Genomic DNA, 27,683 nt, shown 5'->3' on the forward strand with positions numbered 1-27,683 from the left:
AATAAAATTTCACATATTTATTATATATATTTAATTAAATTTATATAAATTTTAATATAAAATTAAATTTATATTAGAGGCATCCATATACAAGATTAAGAAAGCATGCAAATGCAATGCACATCAAAAATCAAATCGAGGATTTATTTTTCTTAATGGGCCAGCATGATATTTATTATGTGTCATTGATGGGTGATGAAAGGTTTGGTCTGACTAACTAGAGGCTTATCAACAATATTGTTTTTTTTCTCAAGTCAATGGTTGGGTCCCTGGAGGAAAAAAAGGTAAAGATCATTCAAGGACAAAGGTGTTCATTTGGCTTTTTTAACTTGTAAGCTACAAACTCCACATCAATTCATGGCATGATACACACCACATTATCTAACTTTCCCAATTCAACCAATATAATTTTCATTCATAGTTGAATACATAAATTGACCCTATAAATTTTATAAAAAAAAAATATGATACACATGATCTTTTATAAAAGTGAAATTTAAAATATATTTTAAATTTTAGTCAGTAAATTACTATATTAATATGATTAGAGTTCACATTTTTTAATAATATTTTAATTTTATTTTATAAAAATTAAAGTGTCCCATGAAATATTTTAAAAATTCAAAATATAACAAGATTTTTTTTTATAAAGTTAAAGTGTGTTCAGCGTTTATATATATTTTCTTTTTAATCCTTTAATATGAACATTATACACACAAAAACATAACAAACCACAAATTGGATCAGAAACTCTGAGATTTTTTTTTTTTTTATGGTTCAATTGACCATCTTGTGTGGGACAGAGCCCATACGTAGAAGTGGGGCAAGGAGTAATAATGGAAATGGGATTAGCAGTAGAGGATCTAAGACAAATGTGGATTAGGTATGAAAGCAGGAGTGGAACCCACCCACATGCAGATGATGGGTAAGGGGTACGGTAAGAGAAAGGAGACACAGTAGAGGGATGGGTCGGAGGAGGACTTTTTGGACTATGAACGGCAGAGGCCACAGTGTGGGGATGTGGGAATCGGGATTCTGAAGCAGAGGTTCCGAAAAAGCCCTTCCAAGGGACCACATCCTCAATTCCCTCTTAAGGATAGCCTTTCAGTTTCTTGACTTTATTACCTTCGTCCTCACCCACTTCTACTTCTCTCGACGCCATCTCCATGCACTTTCTATATTTATATTTTTTATTATTTCTCCGAATAATCTAATTGAATATACATTAAAAAAAAAAAACCATGCATTATCGCTGATAGTGAAGAGATTTCACACAAAAAAAAAAAACACCATGCATTATCGCCGATATTGAAGAGATTTCACACAAAGGAAATGGACAGCTTTCAGTCTATTGTCTATCAGCTAAAAACCTATAACGTAAACGCGTCAGGCTTTCATTGGGTTGTACACGTAGCCGGAAACAACGCCAAACCTTCAGCATTTAATGCTAGCAACGCTTTTCCACAACAGCTTCTGCTCACACATTTAATGCTCTGCGTGCCAAGGAAACGAGGCGGCCCTTCCTCACAGCACCACCTCTACCACAATATGCTTCTTTCTCACCTCCTCAAGCGCTTGAAGGCCAAAGTGCAAATGTTGCAACAATAAAATGGTTATTTTTGGTAAACAAACACTAGATTAATACAAAAACCCTGACATAATAAGTTAACAGCACCAACAACAAGAGACTTTTTTTTCCAGTCCAGGGAAAGAAAGATTATCATCAGTCAATCCAATAAAAAGAAAGAAAAGGGATTGGATTAATAGAAAGTCCCCTGTTTTTTTAAGTAATCGAGCCAATATTCAGGGGTCGACCTGAGTCAATACCCGAACCACCACCCTTGCGGCTTTGTGCTCTGCATGCAGCCGAGTCACCGACACATTCCGACCCATTTTTTAACACCATGCAAGGAGTCTCCACGCGCGGTTCGTTCTTGACTCAACACCCACAAACACACTTTCTAGTCTCACTCACTCACCAAAATCTCTTTTCTTCACACACTTGACCACCGCCACCCGCCACCAATCACACAATTAAGAGATAAAAATTGAGAGATTTAATAGTGTTGATGAATCATGATCATCAATCAGCTTTCACACTGAAGCGCTGCTTTGATCTTCTGGACAGTGCAAGAGATGAGATTGTTCACTGTCTCCACCGATTCTACAGTGAGCTTAGCCGTTGGGAGGCTATTCACCAAGATTTGGAATGCCACCGTCAGAAGGGACCCACTCACTCTGTGTTGGCCGGCAGCGCCACCACCGTTATTACTAGTTGGGCCATTAGGGTTAGCAAGTGACCCACGCGAGCCAGGACCGTCAGGGACAATAGCGAATCCCGATGGAAGGAGCGCTACGTAAGCAGAATCTCCACCGTTCATCACCACGTGCATGGCTGGAATGTCAACTGGAGCGTATACTACAAGCGACCCCGCGGCGTCTATGCATGTCTCCTGCAGGATCAGCATGCTGCTCTGGTTCGCGTTCATGGCCTGCACAATCACAAAATTACAAAAAAATAAATAAGTAAAAAAAATAATGACATTGAAGCAGCCCTAGATTTGTGCATAATTACAAAAAGTGCCATTACATTTCCAAAATCATTGTTGTCAGTAGGGTCGGGCGAGTCAAACTCTGTGAAACAGCTTTTTTGATATTAATTGAATCGAGAAAAAGTGAAAAAGATGAGAAAGGTGACAGGTGTTCTTATATTTTGACTTTTTTAAAGATTACAAAACAAACAACTGTGCCCTAAAATCTGCTTCTGCCTAATTATTCACTAGGCTAGATAGAGAAAATGAGGGAGGAGGGACTTACACTGGCACGTAGGAGGGAGACGCAGTTGCCGTGATCCTGGCCCTTCGCAATGTGGGCCATCTCCTGCATGGGCCCACCATTTGATAAGATGTCCCACTCGCTCCTCAGCCGTTCATCGCGCAGAAAATCAAAGAGTCTATGCGGAGAAACAGGTAGCCAAACTGAAGTAGCAGCGCTTAATACTATGCCCGGTGGCTCGCCGGGATCATCCACGCTCTTTCTGGTCATAACCCTAACATCTTCATCCACATTTCCTGCATTGAGCTTGTTCCATTTGTGGACTGTCGATGCACACACCCCAGCACAGAAGTTATCGGTCATTCTCTGAGCCAGTTTCAGCATGCTCCGTCTGCCACTTGCGGTAATAGCTGCATCAACACTTTCTTTGTCAAAAAAAAAAAAAAACTCTACTGCGTACTAAGTCAGCTTCATTAACGAATGTATTGAATTACTGGGGTTTTGGCATGTTAACCTGTGTGATCTCTGGTGGGTACAGCGGAGGACATGAGAATGGCCAGACACTCGCATTGGCGTTGAAGGGTGGCTACCCACCGCTGGGCGCCAAAGCCCATACCAGAACTTATTAAAGGACGGTATAGCCGGTGGATTTGAGTCTCATCATATTCTGCGTGCTCAACCCATGTAACCTGCAATTCAGTAGGTAGATTAGCCAAGTCAGAATGATGAGAAACAGATTAATTACTGATAGCTACGGATGAAAGAAAGATTTATTTTTGTATTATTTTAAGGCCAAAAACTAAGTTCCTACTTTCTGTCACCTAATGATTAGAAATTAAAATGATGATAGAATGATGAAATGCCGCTTCCATGGATTGGAAGAAAGCTGCAGCGAGTCAAACTCAGATCGTAATAAATAAATAAGCTTATATAAAAATGGGGAGTGAGAGATTCGTATTTTATTATTACGAACCTTCTTTGGGGTTATCCTCTTGCATTATTTTAAGACGTCAGTGTATAATGCAATATTAAAGAATACTAATTCTTTATAGAAAAATGGAGGCAAATCACGGAAAAGGCTCCAGGTTGGGCTCAGTGAAAGGATTGGCATCAAAAGATACACCGTAGAGGGTGACATCGAAATGTGTAGTGCCGTCTATAATCTAAATAAAAGATTTGAACACTCATGTGGAAACAAAATAGCCAGTCTTTGGAGTTTGACTATAAAGAAATAGCACTATCATAAGGCTGGAACCAGATAAAAATTACTAAAAATAATAATAAAGATAGCCAAGACAGCTTCAGAGATTGGAATAGAAACATCAAATATATTGTTTATTAGGATAATTAGGCATTTACTTGCAAAAGGATATGAAATCAATGAATTCAAGGCACCAAAATATGGGTAATGGAGGCTTCTATTGATAAAAATAATGTGGTATTCTCGATTTGCTCATGTACCTTGGCAATAATTAAATGATTTTAAGCAACCCTAGTTGTTGAAACTTGGAACTTAAACAATAATTTTGAGACCAGAGGGAGCATCCAGGTCAATATAATAAAGACCCTAGGAAGGCTTATATTCGCCGAGAGACTAAACAACTGGCTAGTGACAGTGTGGGGATTCAGTGAGTAATCACTAGACAAAACGAAAACTCTTAGATGGATGAGCCCCATGTTGACTTGGGAATGCAAATGTTCATGATTTATGACCTTTGTGTTCAATTAAATGCTCTCAACTAAACCTCCAACGTTGCAATTAACTCAACAAACTCATTACTAGCTGAAGAGGAAGAACACCCACCTGGAGAATTGCAATAAATGTGAAGGATACAGACTCAAACTGGTTTCAAGTTACGGACCTAAAAAATGTACACTAGTGATCATTACCTTGGAGTACCCATTAGGCATATCTTGAACGACACAACCAGAAGGAAGCATCCTGCAGTTGACGAATGTTGGTGCACCGGAAGTTTCCCGGATGGTGTCAATGGACACATCAACAACAGCCCACACACCCTCGGCGTGCTGCTTGCAAAAACGGAGGAAATTGACCTCACGAACGGGGACCAAAGGAGATAGCACTTGGAGCTCAGCATGCATCTGAAAGATATATATATATATAGAATGCAATTAGTTTTAAACAATGTTCCAATTATCAGTATCAGACACCAAAATAAGGCAACAAGTGGTTGGTGTAGCACTATAGTACTAGAACAGTGGCTTACCAACTGAAGTGAGCCATTTCTAGTTCCTCCCATTCCACTGGATATCACATCAGTGGTAGATGTCCTAGCAATCATACAAGGAAACATTTCTGCCCATCGATTCTAGGGAACAGAAGCAAACCAAAAATTAAATTCCCATGAAATAAAAAAAAATGAAGCAAATTTAATAAAAATTAAGTAGGATGGGAAAAAAGAAATCACAAACACTTCCTTTAAATGACTTCAATATTCTCAAAAGGATCAAGTGAATGAATAAGGGATTTAAACAGCTTACCGAGTCCATCAAAGTCTCTACAAGTGCCAAACTGTTGATGATTACCATGCCAGTCTCCCTGGAAGCCTCAGAAACAAATCCACTAGGTTTCATCCCAATGCAAGGAGTAAAAATTCTCATATACTCCTCATGGTTCAGTATTTCCCTACCACCCTCTAAGCTCCTTATCCAAAGAGGCTCATCAGTCTGCGCCATCTTAACCAACTCATCCATGGCAGACAACGCCAGCTCCAGGAACATAGATCTCTCAAATGATCGATCAACGCCCGTGACGCCAGCTGTTGGTGGTCTAGTTTGGTTCACTACAGGCAAAGCACCTGAAATCCCACCTCCAAAATCAGGCCCCAAAGGCAATGTTGTAGGCACAGTGCTTAAACCACCAAAACCATTGGTACCAACACCAAGCTCCAAGCTTGAATTTGGCATCGGAGGGCCAATAGAACTAGCCAATGAAGAAATGGGGCGACCCAAGAACTTGCCAGCAAGGGCACAAACACGATCTAGCTCATCTTTTAACCGGGCATTCTCAATCCTCAAATGCTGCTCTTCAAGCGAAATATCACCAATAATTGCAGGACCACCACAGTTGGAACAAATTGGGTTTCTCATAGCATCCCTGAGGGACATGTTCTCTGCCCGAAGTTTGTCGTTCTCTTGCCTGAGTAATGAGTTCTCGTGGCGTTCCAATTGGGTCTGGTGCAAAACCAACAGACATACTTCAACGTCAAGCCATGAATCTAAAGCGGAAGTAAAAGCCGAAAAGGGTAAACATCTGTGGTTGTTTGACATCGTTACCTTCATTTGAGTTCGGCGATTTTGAAACCAGAACTTGACTTGCCTGGTCTCCAAGCAAAGCCTTTTGCTAAGCTCCAATCTTTGCTTCTCGTCAGGGTGAGGACACTCTTTGAACAGACTGAAAAAATAAATAAATAAATAAATCATGGTAAGAAAAATCACTGAAATCCCGTGCAATAATTCAAAGGATAAAATCGTACGCTTCCAGTTCTTGAATTTGCTGTGGAGTGTGTCGGTGATATCTCTTCTTCCTTGGAGGATTGTCAGCTGCGTCTTGATCATCACCTGAAGCTCCATCCATATTATCACTCCCAGATCTGCTTTCATGTTCCTCTTCTCTGCTTCTCCTACCACCGCTTGGTTCGAAGTTTTCGGCCATTCTAGCAACGTCACCTTGACCATCTATATTGGGTTGCTGCTAAACAAAAAATAACAACAGAAAAAAAATACAAACCAAGAATCATCAAACTGGGTGCTCAGATGAGTGACTACCTAAAGAAACAAAGAGAGAGAGATTAAGAGGGAAGGGAGGCTGTACAAGAGCGAGAGATAGTCCAGGGGAGTTGAACATGGATTTGGTGAGAGAAGGGGAGATGAGGCGTGGCTGAGCTATTGCACCAGCGGGCATGTTGCTGCTGGTGTATGGTATATCTGCCACGATTCTTGCACCTCCAGCACCAGGACTACCGTTTTCAAGGAAACCCCCAAAGCTCATGAACTTGATTAAAGCCTGTTTTTTCCCCTATTGGGTTCCAGTATCCCCTCTAGATTTGCTTCCTATTCTCTACAAATTTACAAGCACTTATCTCACACGGCAATTGTCAAAAGATTTGCTCCATTTCTCAATCAGACCCATGAAATTAGCACCCGAAGAAGCCAACCCAAAATCTTAAATCAAGAAATAATAGTCTAAAACTCGAGAAACAGTATTTGAGAAGACAATATAGAAAACGCGAAAGAAAAGAAAAAGGAAAAGAAAGGTAGAGAGGTAGAGGAGACAGAAGGAAAATGTCCAAATGTCTCCAACTTCCTCTCAGCAGAAACCCTTTTTTTTTTTGGAGAGAAAGAAAGAGAAAGAAGGCAAGCAAAACCCTTTAAAGCTTAGCTCTTCGTTCTCTATCCCTCTCTCTCTAAAAGTTTATTACTCTACAGGTTTAAGAAGGAGCAGAAAAACAAAAAAGAAAAAAAAAGAAAGAAATGGAGAAAGAACAAAATCACAGAGGCGAGATGTTGAAAAAATAAATGAGGACTAGTTCTGTGAAAAAGTATTATAATATCTGGTTGGCTGCATGGTTGAAAGCGAGAACTGTACTAAGCTTGGAAAGAGTAGAAGCAGAGTATCAAGAAAAAATGAATAAAAAAAAAAAAAAGAAGAAGAAAACGAAAGATTTGCAGAGATAGAAGAAGAATCAGGAAAGGAAAAAGGGAAAAGCAAGAGAGAGAAGATGGAAAGAAAAAGGTGAAGACTGAAGAGAAGATAAAACGCAAATGTGTGGTGGCCTATTCGAAGCCTTACAAATACATAGCTCCAAAAAGGAAAAGGATCGGTTGACTCTGTTTTTATCTCAAAGTCTGTGAATTTAACAATGAAAAAAAATAATAATAATGAATGGGCTTTTTTGACTCTTTTCATTAGGAAAAAAAAAAAAAAAAATCACTTTTAACTCAGCTTTCCATATCCCCCCACTGCTTCAAAAACCTCTCTTTCTTCTCTCCTCTGACCTCTCTGCTATTCTCACACACACTGCCTATTTTTAGGGTTTTGCAGCAACTTTAAACAGAATCAGAATTACTTTCCTAAAGTTTTCATTTTTTTATGTTTTTGGCAATAAATACTTGCCTAATCTGGAAAATTAATATCTTTAATTGTAATTTTAATTTTGGTTGTAAGTTATACATTTACCATCTTAGGGTATGTACTGTACTTTATTATAACATGTATTCTGTTAGCATAAAGTTTAATTTCTTTAAAATTAATTAAAAAATTACTTTTGCATCTTTAAATTATGTAATAATTAATATTTATATTATTATATTTTAAAAAATTATATTAAAGCATCCTAAATTATGTTTAGAAACCTTTTAGAAGGAAAAAAAATAAAAGAAAAAAAATAAAAATAAAAATAAAAATTATATTCTTTCTCTTTATTTTGATTGAGAGCGAAAAATATTAGGAAAAAAATTATTTTATAAATAATAAATTTATAACTTTACCTCTAAATTTAAAAATAAAAATTATAAAATATAAGGTTATATTTATAATTTTAAATATTTTCTTTCTACTTTATTCTCTATTTTGTAAAAAAGTAAATAAGGGTAAAATATTTTTATTTTCTCTACAAATTATTTTCTATTCTTTATTTTCTACTCAATCAAAACAAAAACAATAAAAAATAAAATTATTTTCCCATTATATTTTCTCTCTCTTATTTTTCCACTCTTTGCAAACATAGTGTAAATATTAATTCAGTCATAAACTTTAAATTTTTATCCCATTTTAAGTGACATTTTAGAAAATTTTTTATTTCACCTTATTTGTCATTTTAAAAATTAATGAATTATTAAATATTTTTTTTAAATTTATCCTTATCTATTATTACTTTCAATGTATTTATCTTCTCTTATCACATTTCTATATTCTAAGGGTACTGTAAGAACATTTTAATTAATTATTAATATTTTTTATAAAAATAAAGTTATTTAATTATTTTTTCTAATTTTTATATAAAAATTAAAAAAAAAACTTGAAAATGGGTTGGAAGGAGTATTAATAATTAATAATCTCATAATTAAATTTTTAGATGAATGACTAATGGATAAATTAAATAAATGAAAAAAATTATGATAAAAAAAATTAATGACATTTCAATTTATTTTTTAAAATATAAAGATATCTAAATATTAATTATAACATAATACAGGGAAAAAAATCATTTATCCAATTAATTGTATTTGTATCATTAATCAATAGTTAATTAAAATAATCAACATTCCGTTTATTAGAGAAAAAAAAAAGAGGGGGAAAGAAATTACCAGAGGATTAATTAAGGTTAACAAGCTTTAGTTACCTAACAATGTAAACAGTAAGTAAAGTACGTAAGAGAAATTATTAAGCATACCGAATATATATATATATATATATATATATATATATATATATATATATATATATATATATATATATCATTTTTCATAATCATATGAATCTCACTTTTTATATGAAATTTTTTATTTTTTAATAATTTTTGTGTATCTAATAATTAATTTAGGTATTTTTAAACATGTTTAATGAACAGAATAATTAAGGAGTATTTTTGAAAAATAAAAAAATAAAAAATAAGGAGTATTTAAGTTGGAAGATCAATGTACTAATGTAGGCTTTAAGATAGTGGTATTTGAATTGAATTACCATTAGTAAATAGTAATGATGGGAAATGATTAAGAAATCAGACCATGAAACAGGTATTATTTAATACATTCAATTAATAGTAATATACCCCTTTATCAACTGCTGATTAGCGGTTTCCTCTGTCCCAATGGAGCAAGGGAGACTCTACATTTCTGTTTCTAGAGTTGGCATTGCACTGCCCGAATAAGGCTTATTTGTTTTGATGGTGAGTTTGGTGCTAATAGTTGAGGGTTTTCTTAAATTTACCAATGTTTTGCCTTGTTTGTGTTCTGTTTGTTGGTTTTCTTTGCATGCGAGGGTTCAAATTCTGGGTTGAAGGCTTGAGTTTTCTCTTGGAGATTTTAACACATAGTACCCTTGAATCTCTAGTTGCATGTGAGCTCTGGTGCTGCTAGTCCGCTGATGGTGTTTGGGTTCAGCACGGTTGATGAGTTATCTAAGAATATTTTAAAATAAAATTATTTATGTATTTTATTATCATTGATAGATGCACCAACTAAATTTTGTGGAATATATAGTATTTCAGAAGCATATAATAATTTGTTTAAGTAATTTATAGTGGGTGTGTGAGTAAGAAATGATCACCAATCTGACTACTTGTGAGGATTTATGATGATCATACTATCAAAATCACAAAAACCCAAAAGAAGAATAGGAAAAGAAGAATGATTCAGGTTTGGTTTGTTATTATTATTATTATTAATTTTGAATTAATTAAAATTAATTACATAAATTCTTTTTATTTATTTTCATTTAGAATTAATTTTATATTAATATTTAAAAATTATATATATATATATATATACACACACGATTTGCATAATAAATACGTCAAAAATGAAAATTTTATATTTGCTAAATTAATAGAGAATTTTAAACTTGCTAATTGTTAATTATAAATGAAGAGACCAATCAAATTATAAATTAGTAGCATTTAATAATATTAAGAATATTTAAAAAAAATTATTTATTTCAAAATAAATTAGCCAAAGCTTTATAATTAAGGTGAATATATATGTAAATACAGATTATAATAATCAATTTATTCGACGAACAACTAGAAGGACATGCATATATGTAGAACTGAAAAGAAACTTGAATGCCCATGCGTGTATACAGTGCAGACAATACCCAACAAATTGGGTGCTTGATGCACTTGTATCATAATTCAAAACTGTAAGTCCACTTGAATTAGTGATCTTCCATAAATGCATTGCCTGTTCTTGGTCTACTTCCATCATCTTTAACGAAAAGAAACTAGAAAACTATGGCCATTTATGGAGAAAAATGGAATAGCCAGCTAGATAGCTGTGTAACGATACTAGTAAATAAGGGGAAATTTTATCATAAATGTAAAGAAACGGTGCTTCCTATTTTCTGCACAGAAACACGAACTCTATCTCTGCATCTGCCATGGACTTTTATGAGAAGTTTATTATCCTAGATGTGTTTCAGAAATTTCGAAAATACCAAGAAGATGGTATGTAGATGTGTAAACAAAGACCAAATCTGTCATGATAAAAACAGGCATTCCTAGGGTTGAAAATGGGTGCTAAAGACAAGTCCAAAGTGTGAAGCAGATGGAGAGATTGAGTGGAGGTGGGTAAGGGGTTATGTTCCATGTATAGGACCACAACCCACGTGACCTTTCACTCTCATTAGGTTGTAATCTGAACAAGAACCCGTAATTCCTTTAATTTTGCTGCCCATGCATGCCAAGGCTTAATTAATTCCATTACTCCAGGTAGAGGTAGAGAGATGGAGCCATTTTTATCATTATCTGCACTATTTCAACAGGTAGAAATTGGCCCACCACCACCTTTTCTTTTGCTGTTGCATTTATGCCATTCTTGCCAATTTTTTCCAGCCCATCCCACCTTCCTCCTCCGTTTACATTTAAAGTTTCACCGCCAGCCCGGCCGCTCGCCTCTCTTTCCTCCTTAGGACCTATCATCTTCAAGACTGCTTCAATAATTTACTTCCTGACTCTCTCCCATCTGTACTGTACAATTTGTTGACAAACAAATGATCAATGAACCATGATATATATATATATATAGATAATGAAGTAGCTGGTTCTTATGAGTCTCTCTAGGCTCTTCAAATTGTCCCTCTCAGTTGGCGGGTCCAGTTTGAGGATTTGGTTTCGTCATGTGTGATCGAGGAGTGGAATATCAGGCTGACAAAATTACAAGACTTCGTTCATTTGCCAACCTTCTCGTCGTCTGCGATATTTGATGATAAAGCCATACAGTTTAGATTGACGTGGCTAAGCTTGACCAGCCATTCCCTCTTATTTTTATGGTTTAACAATAATGCATGTTTAAGATATTATTACCACTCATTAATCCAATAATTATCTATTGACTATTGGTGGTTATAAACTTTTTATTATTAAAAATTATTGGAAAAGATTAGATGTAACAGTTACTAGGGTAGGGCCCTTGTTGTTGTATGGAGTTGCACATGAAAAATCCCTTGCTCTACCCGCGCTTACAACGCGAGTTTTGTTGGGTGGGAAAACTGAGATGTTGTTTTTGACTTCTTTGTTAAAATATTTCGGAGAAAGAGAACTTATTGTTAAAAAGAATATTAATTAAAAGTCATTAAGTATTAATTTAAAAATTAATTGTCTCTGTGTGCTCTAATTAAGGTTTACGAGGGAGTTGAGTGTATTAATCCTTCTAAATCTATATTAAATGTAGAGTATGCGTGTACGAGTTCTGATAAAATCACCATAATTTTAACAGTAATTTATCTTTATCGTTATCCATAGCATCAATTCATTATTTTATCTATTGATAAAAAAAGTAATAAAATTTAAAAAATGTTAAATAATTTTTTCAAATTATTATTTTTTTTATTATATCTAAGATTAAAAGTAAATTAGAATAAAAAAATTCTAAACACGTTCTGAGGCTTGGTTTGGTTTTGGTTGAAATAGAAGTACTCACATTATGACCTAACGCCCAGTACCCATGGCCATTCCCATTTAATGGCAGTTGATGTCCAACATCGACAAGAGCATCAAATTTTATATTTTTATAGTAATTAATTAGGAATATCAATTATAATTGTCATGTATTGCTGGTCAAGGGGATGCTGTTGAAACAACAAAAGATTTTACTTATCAGATGGCCACATCTCCAATACCGACAGGAAAATTTGTCGAAAGACAGATGCCTTTTTCTGTTCAAACAATGTGTGAACTGAACTACAAGGCCTTTCATTTCAACAGTTGAACCGTCCTCGTCTGGTAAATGCGTTCATGCAGAACTGGGTACCGTTCACAGGCGCTCCTCTTTCTATTTTAAGCACCATTTTTGTTAATTTTGCAATTGCATACATCTATTCTGTATTAACTCCGCTAATGATTACAGATTTACAACTTCCAAGGTGTTTGTTTCTCAGATGAAAACCACAACCACAACAGACAAGCCAAGCTGATGGTCATAAATCACAATCTGAAATTAACATTGCTGCGAGTATACCTATTCTAAGCATAAAGAAGTATTTCCATCTTTATACTTCCATCTTTTGATATAAATAAACCAGAAGAAAGGCAAGAAGGAATCTGCATCCATTTTATGCATGCAGATTATATATCAGCATGATATAAGAATTAACAAGGTGGGAAAAATGCTACATTACAAAGAACAAATGTCAGTGAGATGCTGCAGGAAGCTTCCAAAAGCTTTTGATTGCAACCAGAATCTTTTCTCTCCCTTGTGATCCCGGTTCTTTCTCATGTATAGTAGCTGTCCATCTTACAGCATGAGCTATGTGAGCCACTTTGTCAATAACTTCAGGAGTATCACGAATCATAACAGTTCCTTCTGGTCGTAACATTCGATCCATCTCCACTATCAAATCCACAAGGCTACACCTGCAGTAAAATTAGTGATGAATGAACATGTCCACTTTACCATAACTTTTTTTGCTGGAAAAGAACATACATTTATGCAGTTGAAATACTATATAGATGTGGGCCTTAAAAACAGAACCCCTCTTACCACTCCCCCCTCCCAAGAGAAAAGGGCCTTTACGAAATTTTAGGGGCCAGTGAAACTAATCTTGTAACAGCAAGGTCAAAGGTGTATATTGCGCCCCACTTCTGAGGGGAATTAGTATTTACTCTTACAAATAAACCTAGACCAAATGGATAAAGATAATTCACTTGTCAGATTTCCAGGCTCAAACCAAAACTCTATCAAACAGTTATCAAAGTTATTCTCAAAGGGAATTCTAAAATCCTATCAAACTTGTAGCATCAATAATGAAAACATACTTTACACACCCTAAGTAATCACAAACCAGCAGTCTTATTTCGCCATTTTGGTTTATTTTCCCATCTCTGTTATGAAATGGAGATTATACATGCATGTATGTTGGAAATAATTCTTCTGCCACAATGAGGAAAATTTTATTCTAGAAATCACCTTTTGCACAACTCAATTTCTAGTAAATAATGCAGGTCAATCAGCTAAATGAAGCATACATATATGATACATAAGTTAACAATGCAGGTTATGGCAGATTATACTGCTGAAGATAACAAGGTTTTTCTTTCCCTAAATGTCTCTTATTGCAAAGGAATTGTCTTCAGCAGTGATTAAGGAAAGAATATGAAAAGCAAACCAAGGCTGGTTTCAGTAGCAAGAATTTCAATCAATTATCAAATGCCTGAGAGACAAACACAATAAAAAATAAAAAAAATAAAAAACTAAGGGGATATTTGGTACAAGGTTAATAAGGGGTAATTTTTATCCTTTTAATTTTTAATTGATCATTAATATTATTTAGATACTTAAAAAGACTAAATTAACTTTCATCTTATTAATATTTATGCCTTCTTAAGGGTTAAATATTAACCTTGAGAGGCCTAGTTTAATAATTACCCTTTTTAAAGGTCAAAACTTATAAGGGTAACATTTAACCTTAATTTTTTAACCTTCTACCAAACACACCCTAAATCTTAAAAAAAAATGAACTTCTTTCTCCATATAATTAAAACAGAAGTAATAAACATAATAACAATAAAACAAAAGAAACCATGAAGCATGTAGATTCATATTACCTGTTCTTGCTTGAAACTGGACTTTTTATAAGTGATTCAATGCCAGCTACATGGATGAGATCATATGTACGAGGATATGTTGAGAAAGGCTCACACCTATGGCCACCAATGATAAATCTAATCAACAGCGTTGCCCATGAAGCCACCATAATTAAAATCAATAAGATTTGGTGCATTAAATAACTAGGTATAATTGCAAGGAAAAATTCACTTTGTTTAACAGATTCTATAGGCAGATAACTACATATCTTATTGACCAGACTAATTAAAACAAAGGAGATATGAACTTTAAGACATCGATAAATGAGCACATTGAAACACTTGGATACAGGTTAATAATTATTGACCAATTCTTATTTGTGGTGCATAATTTTGGGGAGTATAGATAGTAGTAATGATCATTTTGATAGAAAGAAGGTTCCAGTTTAACCAATTAAAAGGATAGCACAGATTAGGAAGATGCTGCATGAGTAGCCTAGGCAACAGCTCAGATAATAAACCTTTTTAACTAACTGACAAAGTGCAACCCCAATCTCTTGGTTATCAGCACTTGTTAAATTGGAAAGTTAACAAACATGAAATCATTAATAATATGAACATATAAGTTCCTGTTCAATGCAATTTTTTTCAAAATAAAAGCAATAATAACTCACCAATCATGGTAGACTCCAATAAGGCCTCGGTCAAAAATTACACCAAGCGTAGAAAGCTTGCCAGCAGGAACAACATTCATTACCCATACAGGATCAGATGCAAGTGCTGCAGCAAAACCCCCAAAAAATGCATTCATGTCCATGACATTGCGTATGGCTTGAGTTCCTAGTTTCACATTCAACGAGTTCCTGTAGTATGCCAACCTCCTCACCCAACGTCGTGTGTCAGCTTCAAACAAATCAATCCCATTTTTCAAGAGCATGGTTCTTGAAGGAGCTTTTGTTACCCTATCTGGCCACTTAGGAATTGTCCCAACAGCATATTCCGCATTGACAGAAGATGTCCTACTCACACATTTCTCTAATTTGAAGTACCTGTAATACAGATGAACTTAGCTTTAAAATTCATGCTGGTCTCTTAGAACATAATGCATATTGAACATTATATAAACCAAGTTCATTTTAGGGCAATATGGCTAACAATGTATCTTCATCCAAATTTGTAAAAATCTTTATAAACAAGCCTTTGAAACTGAGGATGCAATGATGCAATATTACCAGGCATAACTTGGGTCATCTGTTTCATCGCATAGTTCAAGCCCAAATTCATTTTCGTTGGGCAGGCATGAATCTCCAGCAGGTTTTTTCCAGACAACGGTGTTTCCATCCACAGCAATCAGCTCATAACATAATGCTCTTGCCACACCTTGGAGATCTGCCCATTCCTTATCTTGTTTAGCCCACTGAACGGGGGGACCAGAGATGACTAGATATCCTCCAGGGCGAAGTAATCGATCCACTTCCATGAAATAAGTTGCATCTGCAAAGAGAGATTTCAAAGTAAGAGCTAGTAGCAAGAGGTAGCAGAAGAGAACAAACAAAAGGGATACAGGAAAGAGAACTAACTATAGGCTGTAAACGGGATCAAACATCGAGAGCAGTGGACCAAGTCAAATGAGAAAGCAGGAAATGGGAGTCTGCGAGTGCCAAGCATGGCAACAAATGCTGGAATTCCTCTTTCGAGTGCAAATTGTATTTGTGCTTTGTGTGAATCTCTAGGAGCAAATGAGAGGGTCAAAATTCCTTCCCTTTGCATATATCCTCCAAAACTAGCAACCTGCAAAAGAATGAGATTGTGAAAATTTCTATGCACAATACATTTCAGAGATAAAAAGCAATAAAGAAACAGAATTCCTACCCCACATCCCACGTCAAGGGCAGTTCTCAAAACTCCACCACTTATAGGGATATACTGTCCAAGTTTTTCAATGTATGGTATGGCTCCCTCTGGAAACATTGTACCACCACCAGGGAAGACGAAGTACTCGCCTTCCTCTTTCATCCATCCCTGATGACCCTTCCTGTCCGCAATTTTGTTGTATGGCATGTTGGCATGCCATATCTGCATATTGAGTAATGAAACCATGTCAAGGGCATGTTGGCATGTTATATCGACAGAAGTGGACATTATAGTTAATATCCCAGAAACCTAGCCAGGAGCTCGCTAAGATGATCAGTAGGCCAAGTACAGATCGTCGCAGGAAGGAGTAAGGGCAAATATGAAATTGGTTTTAAGATCCCGAGCATAATCTCGTAAATAGGTAGCAGGCTAGTAATTTCTCGTTCTCTGCTAGTTGAAGATCAAAAACTCTCTTTTTTTTTTTTTTTTCTGTGTGTTCCTCAACAACGAAATATCGAATTAAACACAAAGCCGTACCTTATGCAAACTCTGGGGCCACTGAACCGGAATCTTGTATCCATTCGGGGGTGGGATCAAGCAGAAAGGGGTCTCAACTAGAAGCGGACAGTGACGCTCTCGATAGAAATTCATTTCTCTACTGAGCTGGCGATTGCGCCTGGGATCCTCACAAGGCATATGATCAACAGAGTCAGCAGAGCACGCCTCAATTGGCTGAGGATGGTGGCCGGCCTCAATAAGCTCGACAAGGCGGAGGCGCTGACGCGGATCCGACGTGGAGAGGAGGAGAGCCTGGCGACCAGAGGCGGCGAGAGAGTCACCGAGAGGAGTGAATACGAGAAGGAAGAAAAGAAAGACTAAGGCGAAGAATGCAGCAGATACGAGGTCGAGTAGTTTCCATTGTCTAGGGTTTCGCTTTGATACGGGGAGATTAAGGTGCCCCATTGGATGCTAATGGTTTTGGATCTGATCAAAAAATCATTTGAAATGAAGCATTAGTTAGAAGCAAATGGGAAATCTTAAAGTGACGAAGTTAGAAGCTTGGACGGAGACGGAGATTATAGAAGTGGGAATTTCAGTTGAAGATCATGGGACTTGGTAGGAAGACGAGCGTTGCTCGGTCGCAAGTGAGGAAGATAGCAGTAGTAGAGAACTAGATGCACGCATCAGTGATGGATTTGAGGGTGAATGTATGGAATTGTGGCAAAGCGAGGAACGGCTGTCTCAGTGGATAGGGGATCAAGACAGGCAAATAAAATATTCCAATTACATCATATCAACAAGCTTGTTTTCTTCTTTAATCCGCTTTCTATTCTCAGCAGCAGATACCATTAACTAAAACTCTGTGTTAATTGCCAAAAACATACTAGCATTTAGTTTTGATCACATTATTCAAACTATTCAAGACCAGATTTAATGGTAAATTCAATTTATCTAAGTCTATTTTAATTTCAATTTAATCCAATTCAATTCATGTGAGACGTCACCCTTTTTCCAAAAAGAACAATTCAATCAGAAACGAATCAGCAAATAAAACCGCTGGTTCCGCGCTGAGATTCTGATTTCGGCCCAGAAGAATTAAGAAGGGCCCATAACCAGCCCCTATACAAGATTAAGGTGACCTAAACCGGGCCCTGTCCTGTTCTAGTTAAAGCAGATAAACCGCCACCATTTCCCCATTTCCCCCCCCCTCTTTATTTCACTGCCCTCTCTTCGAGAGAACTGTAGACAGATATAACACAATTTTCAAGCTCATGCAAAAGGCTATACAAGAAGGAAAGTGAAAAAAAAAATATTAATAACCAACTTGTTAAATAAATCCAAGTATATACAAAACTAAAACATCGGCATTTGCTGTATTCCCATCCTGCAATCTTCAAAATGCAATACATGGACAACTTAGGAAACCTTAACAAGAAATGTTGGCCGTGCTTCATCATCCCAATTGAATTAAAAGTTCAAGCTTCAAAAAGATGAATTCTCGTCTTGGACAGCTCAAGAAACCTAATTGAACAAACTGGGCCATGCTTCATTGTCCACAGCTCCCAGCTGAATTAAAAATTCAAAGTTTCCTAGAAGCCCTAAGATTATATTCATGCTTGATGAGATTTGCCCTCAGCAGCATTGCTCGTACATCTCGATCAAATTCACTTCCAGTTTGTAGAACTCGTTGAAAAGTGGCATTCCTTTGATCTGCATGTCGCGCATAAAGAATTTTGTTGTGCGAATCAATCCGTGCCTGCATAGGTTTGATAGTTTGATAAATAAAACATTGGCATATTAGTGATTAGACCGATACAATATTATCAGCATACAATTCTTCACAGTAGAAAACAATCCCTCATCATGCAGGCCAGGAAAGCCCCGCCACCAAATACACTGGGACAACTTTTTACAGTCAACATTGAACTTTCAACATTTTTCACAAATAAATAACCAATTTATTCATAGCAAAAGAAGATAAAGAAACAGCAGTGGGAACAAAACCTGTATTTGATTGTCAGTAATCAAGGCTTCAAGTTCTTTCTCTAGCCCTGCAACACTTGTTTTGAAAGCATTGGCCATCATGTTCAAATCAACAGAAACAAATGGGTGTGTATATTGAATGAGTGCTTTGTTACGGATTTGATCGTATAATGTCTCAACATGATCATGCAAATGAATGTCAAGCAATAGGTTTGCTTTGAGATTTCCCAGGTAATCCAGACACGAAGCATAATGGCTGTAACAGAAAACAATGAGGAGAAACTTGTCACAAATCAGGGCTTCAATGCTTCAGCACAATAGTTTTCAGAAGCTTATGATTAAACGTACCTAATTAAACTTGTCTTAAAATTAAAATAAGAAGACTAGGGAATGGTGAGGAGATCAACAAATTAAAACCAAAGGGATGAATAACAACAGACAAGACAGTTTTGAAAGCAGCCTCAGTGCATCTGGACTGTTGGAAGTAAAAAAGAAGATAAGGTTTATTTTCTTCAACTTGAGAGAGAGAGAGAGAGAGAGAGAAAAGAAGAATGTCAAACAGATAGTTTAACCCAAAATGATTCAATTTCCTTATGATAATACAGGTTGGAAGGTGTGAACTGTGAAGCCAGTGATGATCAATCCATCACTGGTGGCTTTCTCAAAGAAAAATTGAGCAAATCTAAAAAATTTTCCCAGCATTCAACATCCAACATCTGCTAACTTCTAACCCAATATAAACTTCTACAAGTCAATTAAATTTAATTCAACCTTGATAACAATATTGTTGGAGTTAATTATGAGTCATTTTCCTCTATAAAACTCTATTTAGAGTAAGATAAAATTTGGCAAGTTTTTAATACATCACATAATGCCTCTCCTCTGCTATATATCACAAGATTAAAGCATATCATAGCAAATTACCAATAAAGATATAACCTGTAACACCAAAAAGATTTACCTTGAGTAGAAATCATGAATAAGCTCTCTCACTTCAGGTACCAACTCCAAGAAATTGCGGAAGTTGAGATTGTCTATAACTTTGTTCTGCCAATTAAAAATATTAAATCAAAAGTTACATCTAGTTTCCATTAGATGTCATAAAAACAGAGATGACGACAAAGATAAGAATAAAGTACCTTCAGCTCTGTCCGCTCAAAACTTGCAAGTGCACAAAGTCCTCCATATGTTGCAACATCTTGAGGTGCAATAACTTCAGTGTAAGAATTTCCCAATTCAGGAGCCACTTCCAGGAACTGTAAACACAAAATAACAATATGACAATCTATGAGTCATGTTAGATAGAGAGATTCATGCTGAGAGTACAGAAAATTGGAACACTATGCAAAAAGCCAATTGCAAGCTCAGGGAGGAGAATAGAATAATTAAATTGAAAAATAATTATGTGTAAGGCAATCTTGCTGCTTACCAACAAAGGTCCATACTCCATTGTACACTTATCTCAATCATAATAGTTATCCATTTTTTTGTAAGAAATTCACAAATTATAAATCATGGGATGCTAAATAATTGTAATAGAGTAATGTTGAGCTCACACGAGTTCAGCACAAAGCAAAGATTACAAAAATCAGCAATGCACGTGCTAAAGAATTGAAAGTGCATAAGCTGACAAACCTTCCGAGCAGCAAGCTTGTACTTCTTGGCCTCCAAATGAGCTAATCCAGCAGCACAACGTAGTTTTGCTATTGTAATAGGGTCAAGAGCCTCAGGTGTTTGCTCTGCTTTGCTGACATAGCTTGTGACATGAGTAAATTGGCCCATCTCGATGCTAACAAGAATTGCACTCATGCACATATGAATAATGTGCTTTGATGTAGTACAATAATCACGGGTACGAACATAACTTTTAAAAGCATCCCCAAGAGCACCATGAGCATAATAGAAATCTCCAAAATCGTTGTATCCCATTCTTATGCTTTCCTTGATCAAATTTGTCTGCATAAAAAGCAAATAAACATAAAATTTGTAACCAGATCAGAGATGGTTAGATGGGATAAAAAGGAGAATTTGTAACACAAGTTGATCTCATAACACAATCTGAAAAAACATCAACAGGTGAATAAAAAATCTTACAAAGAACATGTATTACTTCTGTAACTAATGGCATCCAAGAAGAGCGTTTAATGAATTAAGTAACGAAGCAAATGCTAGAAAAATGCATTACATATGTGACATAGAGTAAATGAAGAGCACAGCATATGGTCATAAAAACCCAACAGCTCAAATAGGGATCTCACTAATGATAAGAGATTGAATTGAACAACCCAAAAGAAAATTCTAAAGAAAACAGCATTATTACTGGCAAAACACATCTCCATTCAGAAACAAAGAAGCTTTAACCATATTAAAAAAAAAATTCACCACGTGATGCAAAAGTCTACCTAAAGATATTCTTCAATTTTACCATAGCACAACATAATCTAAATAATCGTGTTACTTTTACCAACGCTCAGACCACTCCACTAAACAGCTATAGAATACAAATTCAAGCTCAAACTATAACTGGTACCAATAACAAAAGAACGAAAGAAAAATCAAACATATGCAAGAAAATCACCGGAATGCCCAAGGACACGCCTAAATTGGTTATCAGCACGTAAGGGCTTTCTTTGGAATAAATCATTGGCAAGGAAATAAGTGAATTGAATTGTCACATAATCATACTTATTTTTATTTCTTTAAAATTAAAATTTTCAAGTTAAAAATAAATGAATTCTTCCATTCCAAAGATGAGAATGGATAAAAAAAAATAACAATAATTGAATCCAAAAAGCTGAAAAGTCGCTGCTTGAAAGTTATAACTCAAAATCATTCATGTATCGTAGGAAAAAATAAACCAAGCAATCAACAGACATTTATGAGACGCCCAGGCAAACCCTAGTTCCAAGAACACATCCCCACCAGCAGGTATTACTTAGGGCATTACCCTGTAGGCATTAAGTTCGTTCTCGAGCCTCTCCTTCCTCTGCTCGGCTCTACGATCGACCGTCTCGCACCATGCGCTATCCATGGCGTAATTAGGCCCAAGTCTCCCATCAATTTTCTGCACAACTTCACGAAACAGCTGCGTGTTCTCTCCCTTCTTGATCTCGTCATATGCCATTCGTAACGCCTCCAACTGCATCGGAGGATTGTCGCAGTGGTCGGATATGAACAGAAGGCGCGTGATTTTGGTCCTCCCGGTGTACAAACCCGCATATGCTTCGATGTCGAGCTGCTCGCCACTAATAATCGGCCTATTACGGCTAGGACCGTCGCCGCCGTTCGCATAAATCTCGTCGTCGGCTTCCATGTCAATGACTGAGAATTTGGGGATAGGGCTTTGTGTTGTAGTCTGCTTAGTGCTTAGTGATCTTTTGCTTTCCCTGCCATCTGACCGTACACGCTAGCTAAATTTGTTTCGGAGAGTCATCGACGCCGTTTTGCACTATCTCATAAGCATCGAGATAAGTTGTTTTCTGAAAAAATAATTTAGTGTGATTCCATTAATAAATTTTTATATATCACTCAAGTTGATTATCAATATAAATTTTATTTTATTAACAATATTTAAATAATAATTGTTCATTTTATACCTAAATTATATACAATATTTTTATGATAATTTTTTAAAGTTAAATATTAAAAAAAATAAAAATAAACAATATATTTTACTAACTTCTTAAACTTTTATACTATATTTTTTAATTTCATACAAAAAAATAATTTTATGGTAATATTTTAAATAAGGGAGTTTATCATAATAATTCTTTTAACACTATTTTACAAAAAAAGAATTATACAAAAAAAATTATTTTTATGTCATCTAAAATAATTTATTTTGACAATATATAATTCATCTAAATTTATAATTTATTAAAATTTTCAAAAAAATATATTTAAATTAAAGTTTTATTTATTAAATTGTAACAATAAATTATATTTATATAAATAAAAATATTAATTTAAAAAGAATAGTAAAAAATAAACTTTTAATATAACTTTTTAAAATTAATTTAAAATTTTGATTTATAATTAAAATTTTTTTAAATAGTTTTAAAAAATTAAATTTAAATGATTATATACTTTATATTTAAATAATTATAAGCTTTCTTATATATTTAAATACTTATAATTATTAAAAAAAATAAGCGCCTTGTAAAAAATATAATTATTTAAGCGTGCAATAAATAATTATTTAAATGTAAAATTTTATTTTATATATTATTTTATAAATAAAATAAAATATAAAATACTAAATTATTTCAATTTGGGTAATCTATTAAAGGAATTAAAATAAAAGGACCATATCATTACTCATAATATATATATATATATATATATATATATATATATATATATATATATATATATATATATATATATATATATATATATATATATATATATATAAAAGTACAGATCTATGGTATTTAAAATACTTCAGAACTAATTTACAATGTACCCTTCGTTTTACTGTTATTCTTAATAAAATATCTTTAATTTTTAAAATATATATAAACCACTATCAATAGAAATAATTATTTTATTTTAAAAAATAATTTTTTACTGTTTAATTGATTTTTTTAATTCATCAAAAAGCGATGCTTAATTGATTTTAAAAAACAATAACTTAATATAGGCTATAATAATAGCACATAGAATAATTTTAAAAAAAATACATAAAATATTATAATGATAAATTATATATATATATATATTAACCATTAATTTGTATGTTTTAAAATATATTAAATATATAATTTAAAAATTTTCAATTCATAAAGTATAAATGCATATGTTTAAAATTTTAAAAGCAAGAGCATAACAAGCATGTCACAGCATAATTTAATGGGTCGGGTTGACACTATAACCTGAATCAACATAAAGCTTATGAGATCAATAGTAAATTTTACTATTCCCAAACCTATAATCAAGATCAAATTTAAAGCTCAATATACATAATAGAATAAGAAAAAAAAATATCATAAATCAATTTGGGCCAACTTAACCTGATAACTATAAAAAATCTATGACTAGCAAAGTTTAGCTCAATCTTGATATCTAACATGCAAAAATTATTTTATTTTCATTAATTGATACATTACATATGCACTGGTGTTACAATTAAACAAATACATAAATATGTAAATAAATAAATACAAATAAAACTATTAATTAAGAAGTACCATGACTTACGGAGAAAAAAACAAGTCAGATTCGAAAATAAACTTATTTCTCTTGCAATATTAAAAATAAATGTTTGAACAGAAATGAACGTTCAACTCATATAGTTTTGCACAATAAAATAATTTGGAGCTAGCACACACTTTTATGTATCAAATCAATAAACAAATATGAGAGTTGATCCCTATATAACTTTTTTAGTTCATGTAACACCCCAAAAATTTTAAATTTATTATTTTATGAGTAATATTGGTATTTTAGTTTTTATTTAAATTTTAAGAAATTATTTGAGATTTTTCGGATTTTAAAAATCGAATTTGATTTTTCGAAAATATAAACTTTGATGATTTTTAAAAATTAATTTAAAGACCACGTAGCAAAACTAAAAATATATTTGGAATCTACGAATTTTTCTGAGTTTTCTGGAATTTTTTTGAAAATTTTGGACCTCGTTTTCGGTACCGAGGCAGAGTAAAAATTCAAAATTTCCTGAATCGGCCCGATCGAATCGAACCGGACCGGATCGGACCGGTCGAATCGGACCGGCCTTTTCTTTTTCTTCCTTCTTCCTCCCGCGCGCGTCCGACCTCCTCCCCTTCTCTCTCTCTTTTCTCTCTCCTCCCTCCTCCCCTTGCCGCGCCGCCACCTCCCCTGCCTCCCCACCTCGCCGGCGTGCCGCCTCAGCCCTCCCACACGGCAGGCCGCCTCCTGGAACGCCGGAAAACGGCTCCAGAAAACGGCCACCAATCGGACAGGGTCTTGTGTCTAAAATCATCTACTCGTCGAGAGCTTTCCATAGACACCAAGAACACCGAAATCCATAGAGCGCTTTGTCCAATTTTTGCCCGGAAAGTTTTAGCCAATTTTGACTTTCGGGCTAGATTTCTCGCAAACCGTAAATCCCATGAGAAAACCGAGAGTACCAGAGCGCTCCACTCGTCGAGAGCTTCGCAGCGACATAAATTTCGAATTTTTCCGACACCGTTTTTCGGTGGGTCCCACGAAACTTCGCAGTGTTTTTCCGAGCATTAAATGAGCTTAGAAAATTCTGAAAAATTTATGTACTAACCCCCGTGTTGTGGGCTTCGTGTAGGTATCCTCAATTCGCCGAAATTCGATAGTTGACCGGTGCGCAAATTTGGGCGAGATGCAGTTCTGGGAAAAGTCTCCGAATTGGACCGAGGTTTTGGCTACCCCCCCCATTGTCAGACATCCTGAGCGCGTTCCCAAAGTCGGAATCGGCAAAGGTAAACCCGAACCTTACTTTTTCGTAATTTTCTAGTGCTTAAATAGGATTAAAAATCCATAAAATATTCGTGGTAGCTCAGAAAATTATGATTCTATAATTATAGTAATTATTATCTTTTATATTAAGTATTTAATTTTATTTTCTATTTAAGTATTTTTATTATTATTGTTTTTATCTCAATTTTTATTATTAAATATATATATACACACAAAAATTTTTTCCTAATACTATCACATTGGATTATAAAGTTATGGATAGTGATCATTTATTTATAGAATATAATTTATTTAATTTCATTAACTTGTTTTAATTTTTTTATTAATTATTTATTTAATTGCTTTACATTATGATTAAGTTATTATTTCTCTAATTATATATATAAAAGTTACAAATTATCTAATGATTTTCCTCTTAATAAGTAACTATTATTATTAGAGAAGTTATAATATATTTACATCCATATAACTATATATATATATTACTATCTTTATGCTTTATTAATATTATTTTTAAGATACCATTAATATTACTAAATAAAGATAATATTTTAATATATTATATTTTTAACATATTAAGAGAATATAAAATTTTTTGACATTTTAAAAAAATGAAATGATTATATGATTTATCCAGTCTCAAATTATTTAATATATGTAATTAATATTTTTATTATTTTTTATTACGAAATTGAGATTAAAAATTTAATCTACATAAAAGTAACAAAAAATAAAAGATATAGCAATTAATAAATAAATTAAAATATTATTTTATTTTCATATAATAATTTAAAAAATATATATTAAAATTATTTATCTATTAAAACTATTAACAAAATACTTTTGCATAGGTAATTCCACAGTAGTAATATAAAGGGAAAAAAGAATGCAAGCCCTATTTGTTTCACATACTTTTGAGGGTGCAGGAGTTATGAGGTTAAATACATATAAAAATTAATTTAATAATTTTTAAATTAATTATTATTATAAAATTAATATAAAATTAACTAAAATGTACAAATAATTCAAATGTAATTGCTATAAACTTAGTTTCATATAAAATGAAACTATTATTTTTTAAATTAAATATTTATATCGCTTTAAAAGAATTAAATATTTATATTAAAATTTATATATTTATTATTTTAATTAAGTGTGTATTTTAATTGATTTTGTATAAATTTTGAAGTAAATATTTTATTTAAGAATTAGTAGAATTATTTTTATATAAAATCAAATTAACTTATTAATATACATGAATATCATAATAAATATTTAATTTACTAACTGTTAGATTTGTTTTATATAAATTCTAATATAATTTTATTTATTTTTACGAAATCTAAAAGAGTTTAAAGAAAATTTTATATTATTTAATTTAAAAGATTAAATATTATTAAAAATATATGCTTTGTAAATAAAAATCATTTTTGACATAAGCATGTGTGTGATTATGGACAATAAATACGTAAAGGCTTACAGCTCAATTTTAATATTATATTTTAATTTTTTTTAATTAATTTAAAAGTTTTAACAATTTAATTCAAAAATTAAAAATATTGAAAATTAAATTATTTAATTTTTAATTTTAAATTAAAAAATTTATACTAAAATTAAAAAAATTAAATTTTTTATTTTTATTTAAATTAGAAAAAATTATTCATAAATTTTAATTTTGGTACTTAATTGAGGTTAAATTTAGACAATGCAAAATTAAAAACGACGACAAAGTTGAAAAAAAGGCGCGCAAAGTGTTGTTCTGTCTTCATTCTCTCTCTCAAAATATCTGCTGGAATGGCTAGACCAACCCAAGATCAGCAGGCAATTTCATAAGAATCACTGCCGCGAATTTCCTTTTACTCTCTCTTTTTTCTTCAGGTTCGTAGTTGAAGGATATTTTTGTGCTTTTCTTTTTCTTTCTTTCATTGATGATGTCTCAGTTTAATGGGAGAAGGTTATCACTCAATGGCATTTCTCTTTGCTGATGTGAAGAAGAAGCGAAATTAACAACATCATGACCAATGCACATCCTGGAAGAAGGTCTATGACTGCACAAACTATTGGGTAAGTAGAAATGAAATTTTCATCTAGATCTACCCTTGGGTAAAATTTTTTCTATGATAGCATGATATGGGTAGTCATGATTTGGGTAAATTTTTTTAATATGGGTTTTAGGGTAAGAGAAGATATTTATAATGATATGAGTTATGGGTTTTTTTACATGAATAATACTAGGATATGTCTTTTTTTCTTTCAATTTTTTGCAGAGAAGCAATTGTTGTTATTATTTTGAGTGAGTTGATTCACATTAAAACTTTTCAACAAAATATAAATAAAATAATATTGAATCAAACATACCCATCGAAAAAAGCTATA

At 33.6% G+C, this 27,683-nt stretch overlaps 3 protein-coding genes across 5 annotated transcripts; all 3 read right to left on the bottom strand.

Annotated features, from left to right (window-relative positions):
• Positions 1 to 1,638: 1,638 nt before the first annotated feature.
• LOC110669481 (homeobox-leucine zipper protein ANTHOCYANINLESS 2) lies at positions 1,639 to 7,595 on the bottom strand. 2 transcript variants are annotated; one of them, XM_021831171.2, is made up of 9 exons: positions 6,611 to 7,595; positions 6,273 to 6,487; positions 6,073 to 6,190; positions 5,278 to 5,970; positions 5,004 to 5,105; positions 4,666 to 4,878; positions 3,290 to 3,464; positions 2,818 to 3,185; positions 1,639 to 2,492 (listed from the first exon to the last, which is right to left on the bottom strand). In XM_021831171.2, the coding sequence occupies exons 1-9, from the start codon at positions 6,785 to 6,787 to the stop codon at positions 2,088 to 2,090; spliced, it is 2,466 nt and encodes an 821-aa protein (XP_021686863.1). In that variant the 5' UTR covers positions 6,788 to 7,595; the 3' UTR covers positions 1,639 to 2,087. The 2 variants fall into 2 exon arrangements, with proteins under 2 accessions (XP_021686863.1, XP_021686862.1); XM_021831170.2 differs by having other exon boundaries at positions 6,273 to 6,490; positions 6,611 to 7,591.
• A 5,333-nt stretch (positions 7,596 to 12,928) lies between these two features.
• On the bottom strand, positions 12,929 to 17,786 carry LOC110669449 (probable pectin methyltransferase QUA3). 2 transcript variants are annotated; one of them, XM_058142265.1, is made up of 7 exons: positions 16,929 to 17,786; positions 16,410 to 16,613; positions 16,118 to 16,328; positions 15,770 to 16,031; positions 15,212 to 15,586; positions 14,559 to 14,654; positions 12,929 to 13,367 (listed from the first exon to the last, which is right to left on the bottom strand). In XM_058142265.1, the coding sequence occupies exons 1-7, from the start codon at positions 17,352 to 17,354 to the stop codon at positions 13,145 to 13,147; spliced, it is 1,797 nt and encodes a 598-aa protein (XP_057998248.1). In that variant the 5' UTR covers positions 17,355 to 17,786; the 3' UTR covers positions 12,929 to 13,144. The 2 variants fall into 2 exon arrangements, with proteins under 2 accessions (XP_057998248.1, XP_057998252.1); XM_058142269.1 differs by lacking the exon at positions 12,929 to 13,367 and having other exon boundaries at positions 14,559 to 14,675; positions 16,929 to 17,764.
• A 404-nt stretch (positions 17,787 to 18,190) lies between these two features.
• Positions 18,191 to 22,321, bottom strand: LOC110669451 (COP9 signalosome complex subunit 1). Its single transcript, XM_021831133.2, has 6 exons — positions 21,823 to 22,321; positions 20,511 to 20,831; positions 20,015 to 20,131; positions 19,837 to 19,922; positions 18,897 to 19,131; positions 18,191 to 18,648 (listed from the first exon to the last, which is right to left on the bottom strand). The coding sequence occupies exons 1-6, from the start codon at positions 22,186 to 22,188 to the stop codon at positions 18,472 to 18,474; spliced, it is 1,302 nt and encodes a 433-aa protein (XP_021686825.2). The 5' UTR covers positions 22,189 to 22,321; the 3' UTR covers positions 18,191 to 18,471.
• Positions 22,322 to 27,683: the final 5,362 nt, after the last annotated feature.

Source organism: Hevea brasiliensis, chromosome 2 (genome assembly GCF_030052815.1).
Source record: "Hevea brasiliensis isolate MT/VB/25A 57/8 chromosome 2, ASM3005281v1, whole genome shotgun sequence".
Taxonomy (NCBI): domain Eukaryota; kingdom Viridiplantae; phylum Streptophyta; class Magnoliopsida; order Malpighiales; family Euphorbiaceae; genus Hevea; species Hevea brasiliensis.

Bases quoted from the DNA above. Each gene is read 5' to 3' on its own strand.
- LOC110669451 (XM_021831133.2), bottom strand. From the start codon at position 22,188: ATGGAAGCCGACGACGAGATTTATGCGAACGGCGGCGACGGTCCTAGC. The intron at 20,832-21,822 runs GTAATGCCCTAA...CTTTTTATGCAG, and splicing joins ACGAACTTAATGCCTACAGG to ACAAATTTGATCAAGGAAAG. The intron at 19,132-19,836 runs GTAAATCTTTTT...TTTCTGTTACAG, and splicing joins ATTCATGATTTCTACTCAAG to CCATTATGCTTCGTGTCTGG.
- LOC110669481 (XM_021831170.2), bottom strand. From the start codon at position 6,787: ATGAGCTTTGGGGGTTTCCTTGAAAACGGTAGTCCTGGTGCTGGAGGT. The intron at 5,106-5,277 runs GTAAGCTGTTTA...TCTGTTCCCTAG, and splicing joins TAGAGACTTTGATGGACTCG to AATCGATGGGCAGAAATGTT. The intron at 3,465-4,665 runs GTAATGATCACT...ACTGAATTGCAG, and splicing joins TGCCTAATGGGTACTCCAAG to GTTACATGGGTTGAGCACGC.
- LOC110669449 (XM_058142265.1), bottom strand. From the start codon at position 17,354: ATGGGGCACCTTAATCTCCCCGTATCAAAGCGAAACCCTAGACAATGG. The intron at 16,614-16,928 runs GTACGGCTTTGT...CTCAATATGCAG, and splicing joins GGCCCCAGAGTTTGCATAAG to ATATGGCATGCCAACATGCC. The intron at 14,655-15,211 runs GTGAGTTATTAT...TGGTGGCCATAG, and splicing joins ATTGGAGTCTACCATGATTG to GTGTGAGCCTTTCTCAACAT.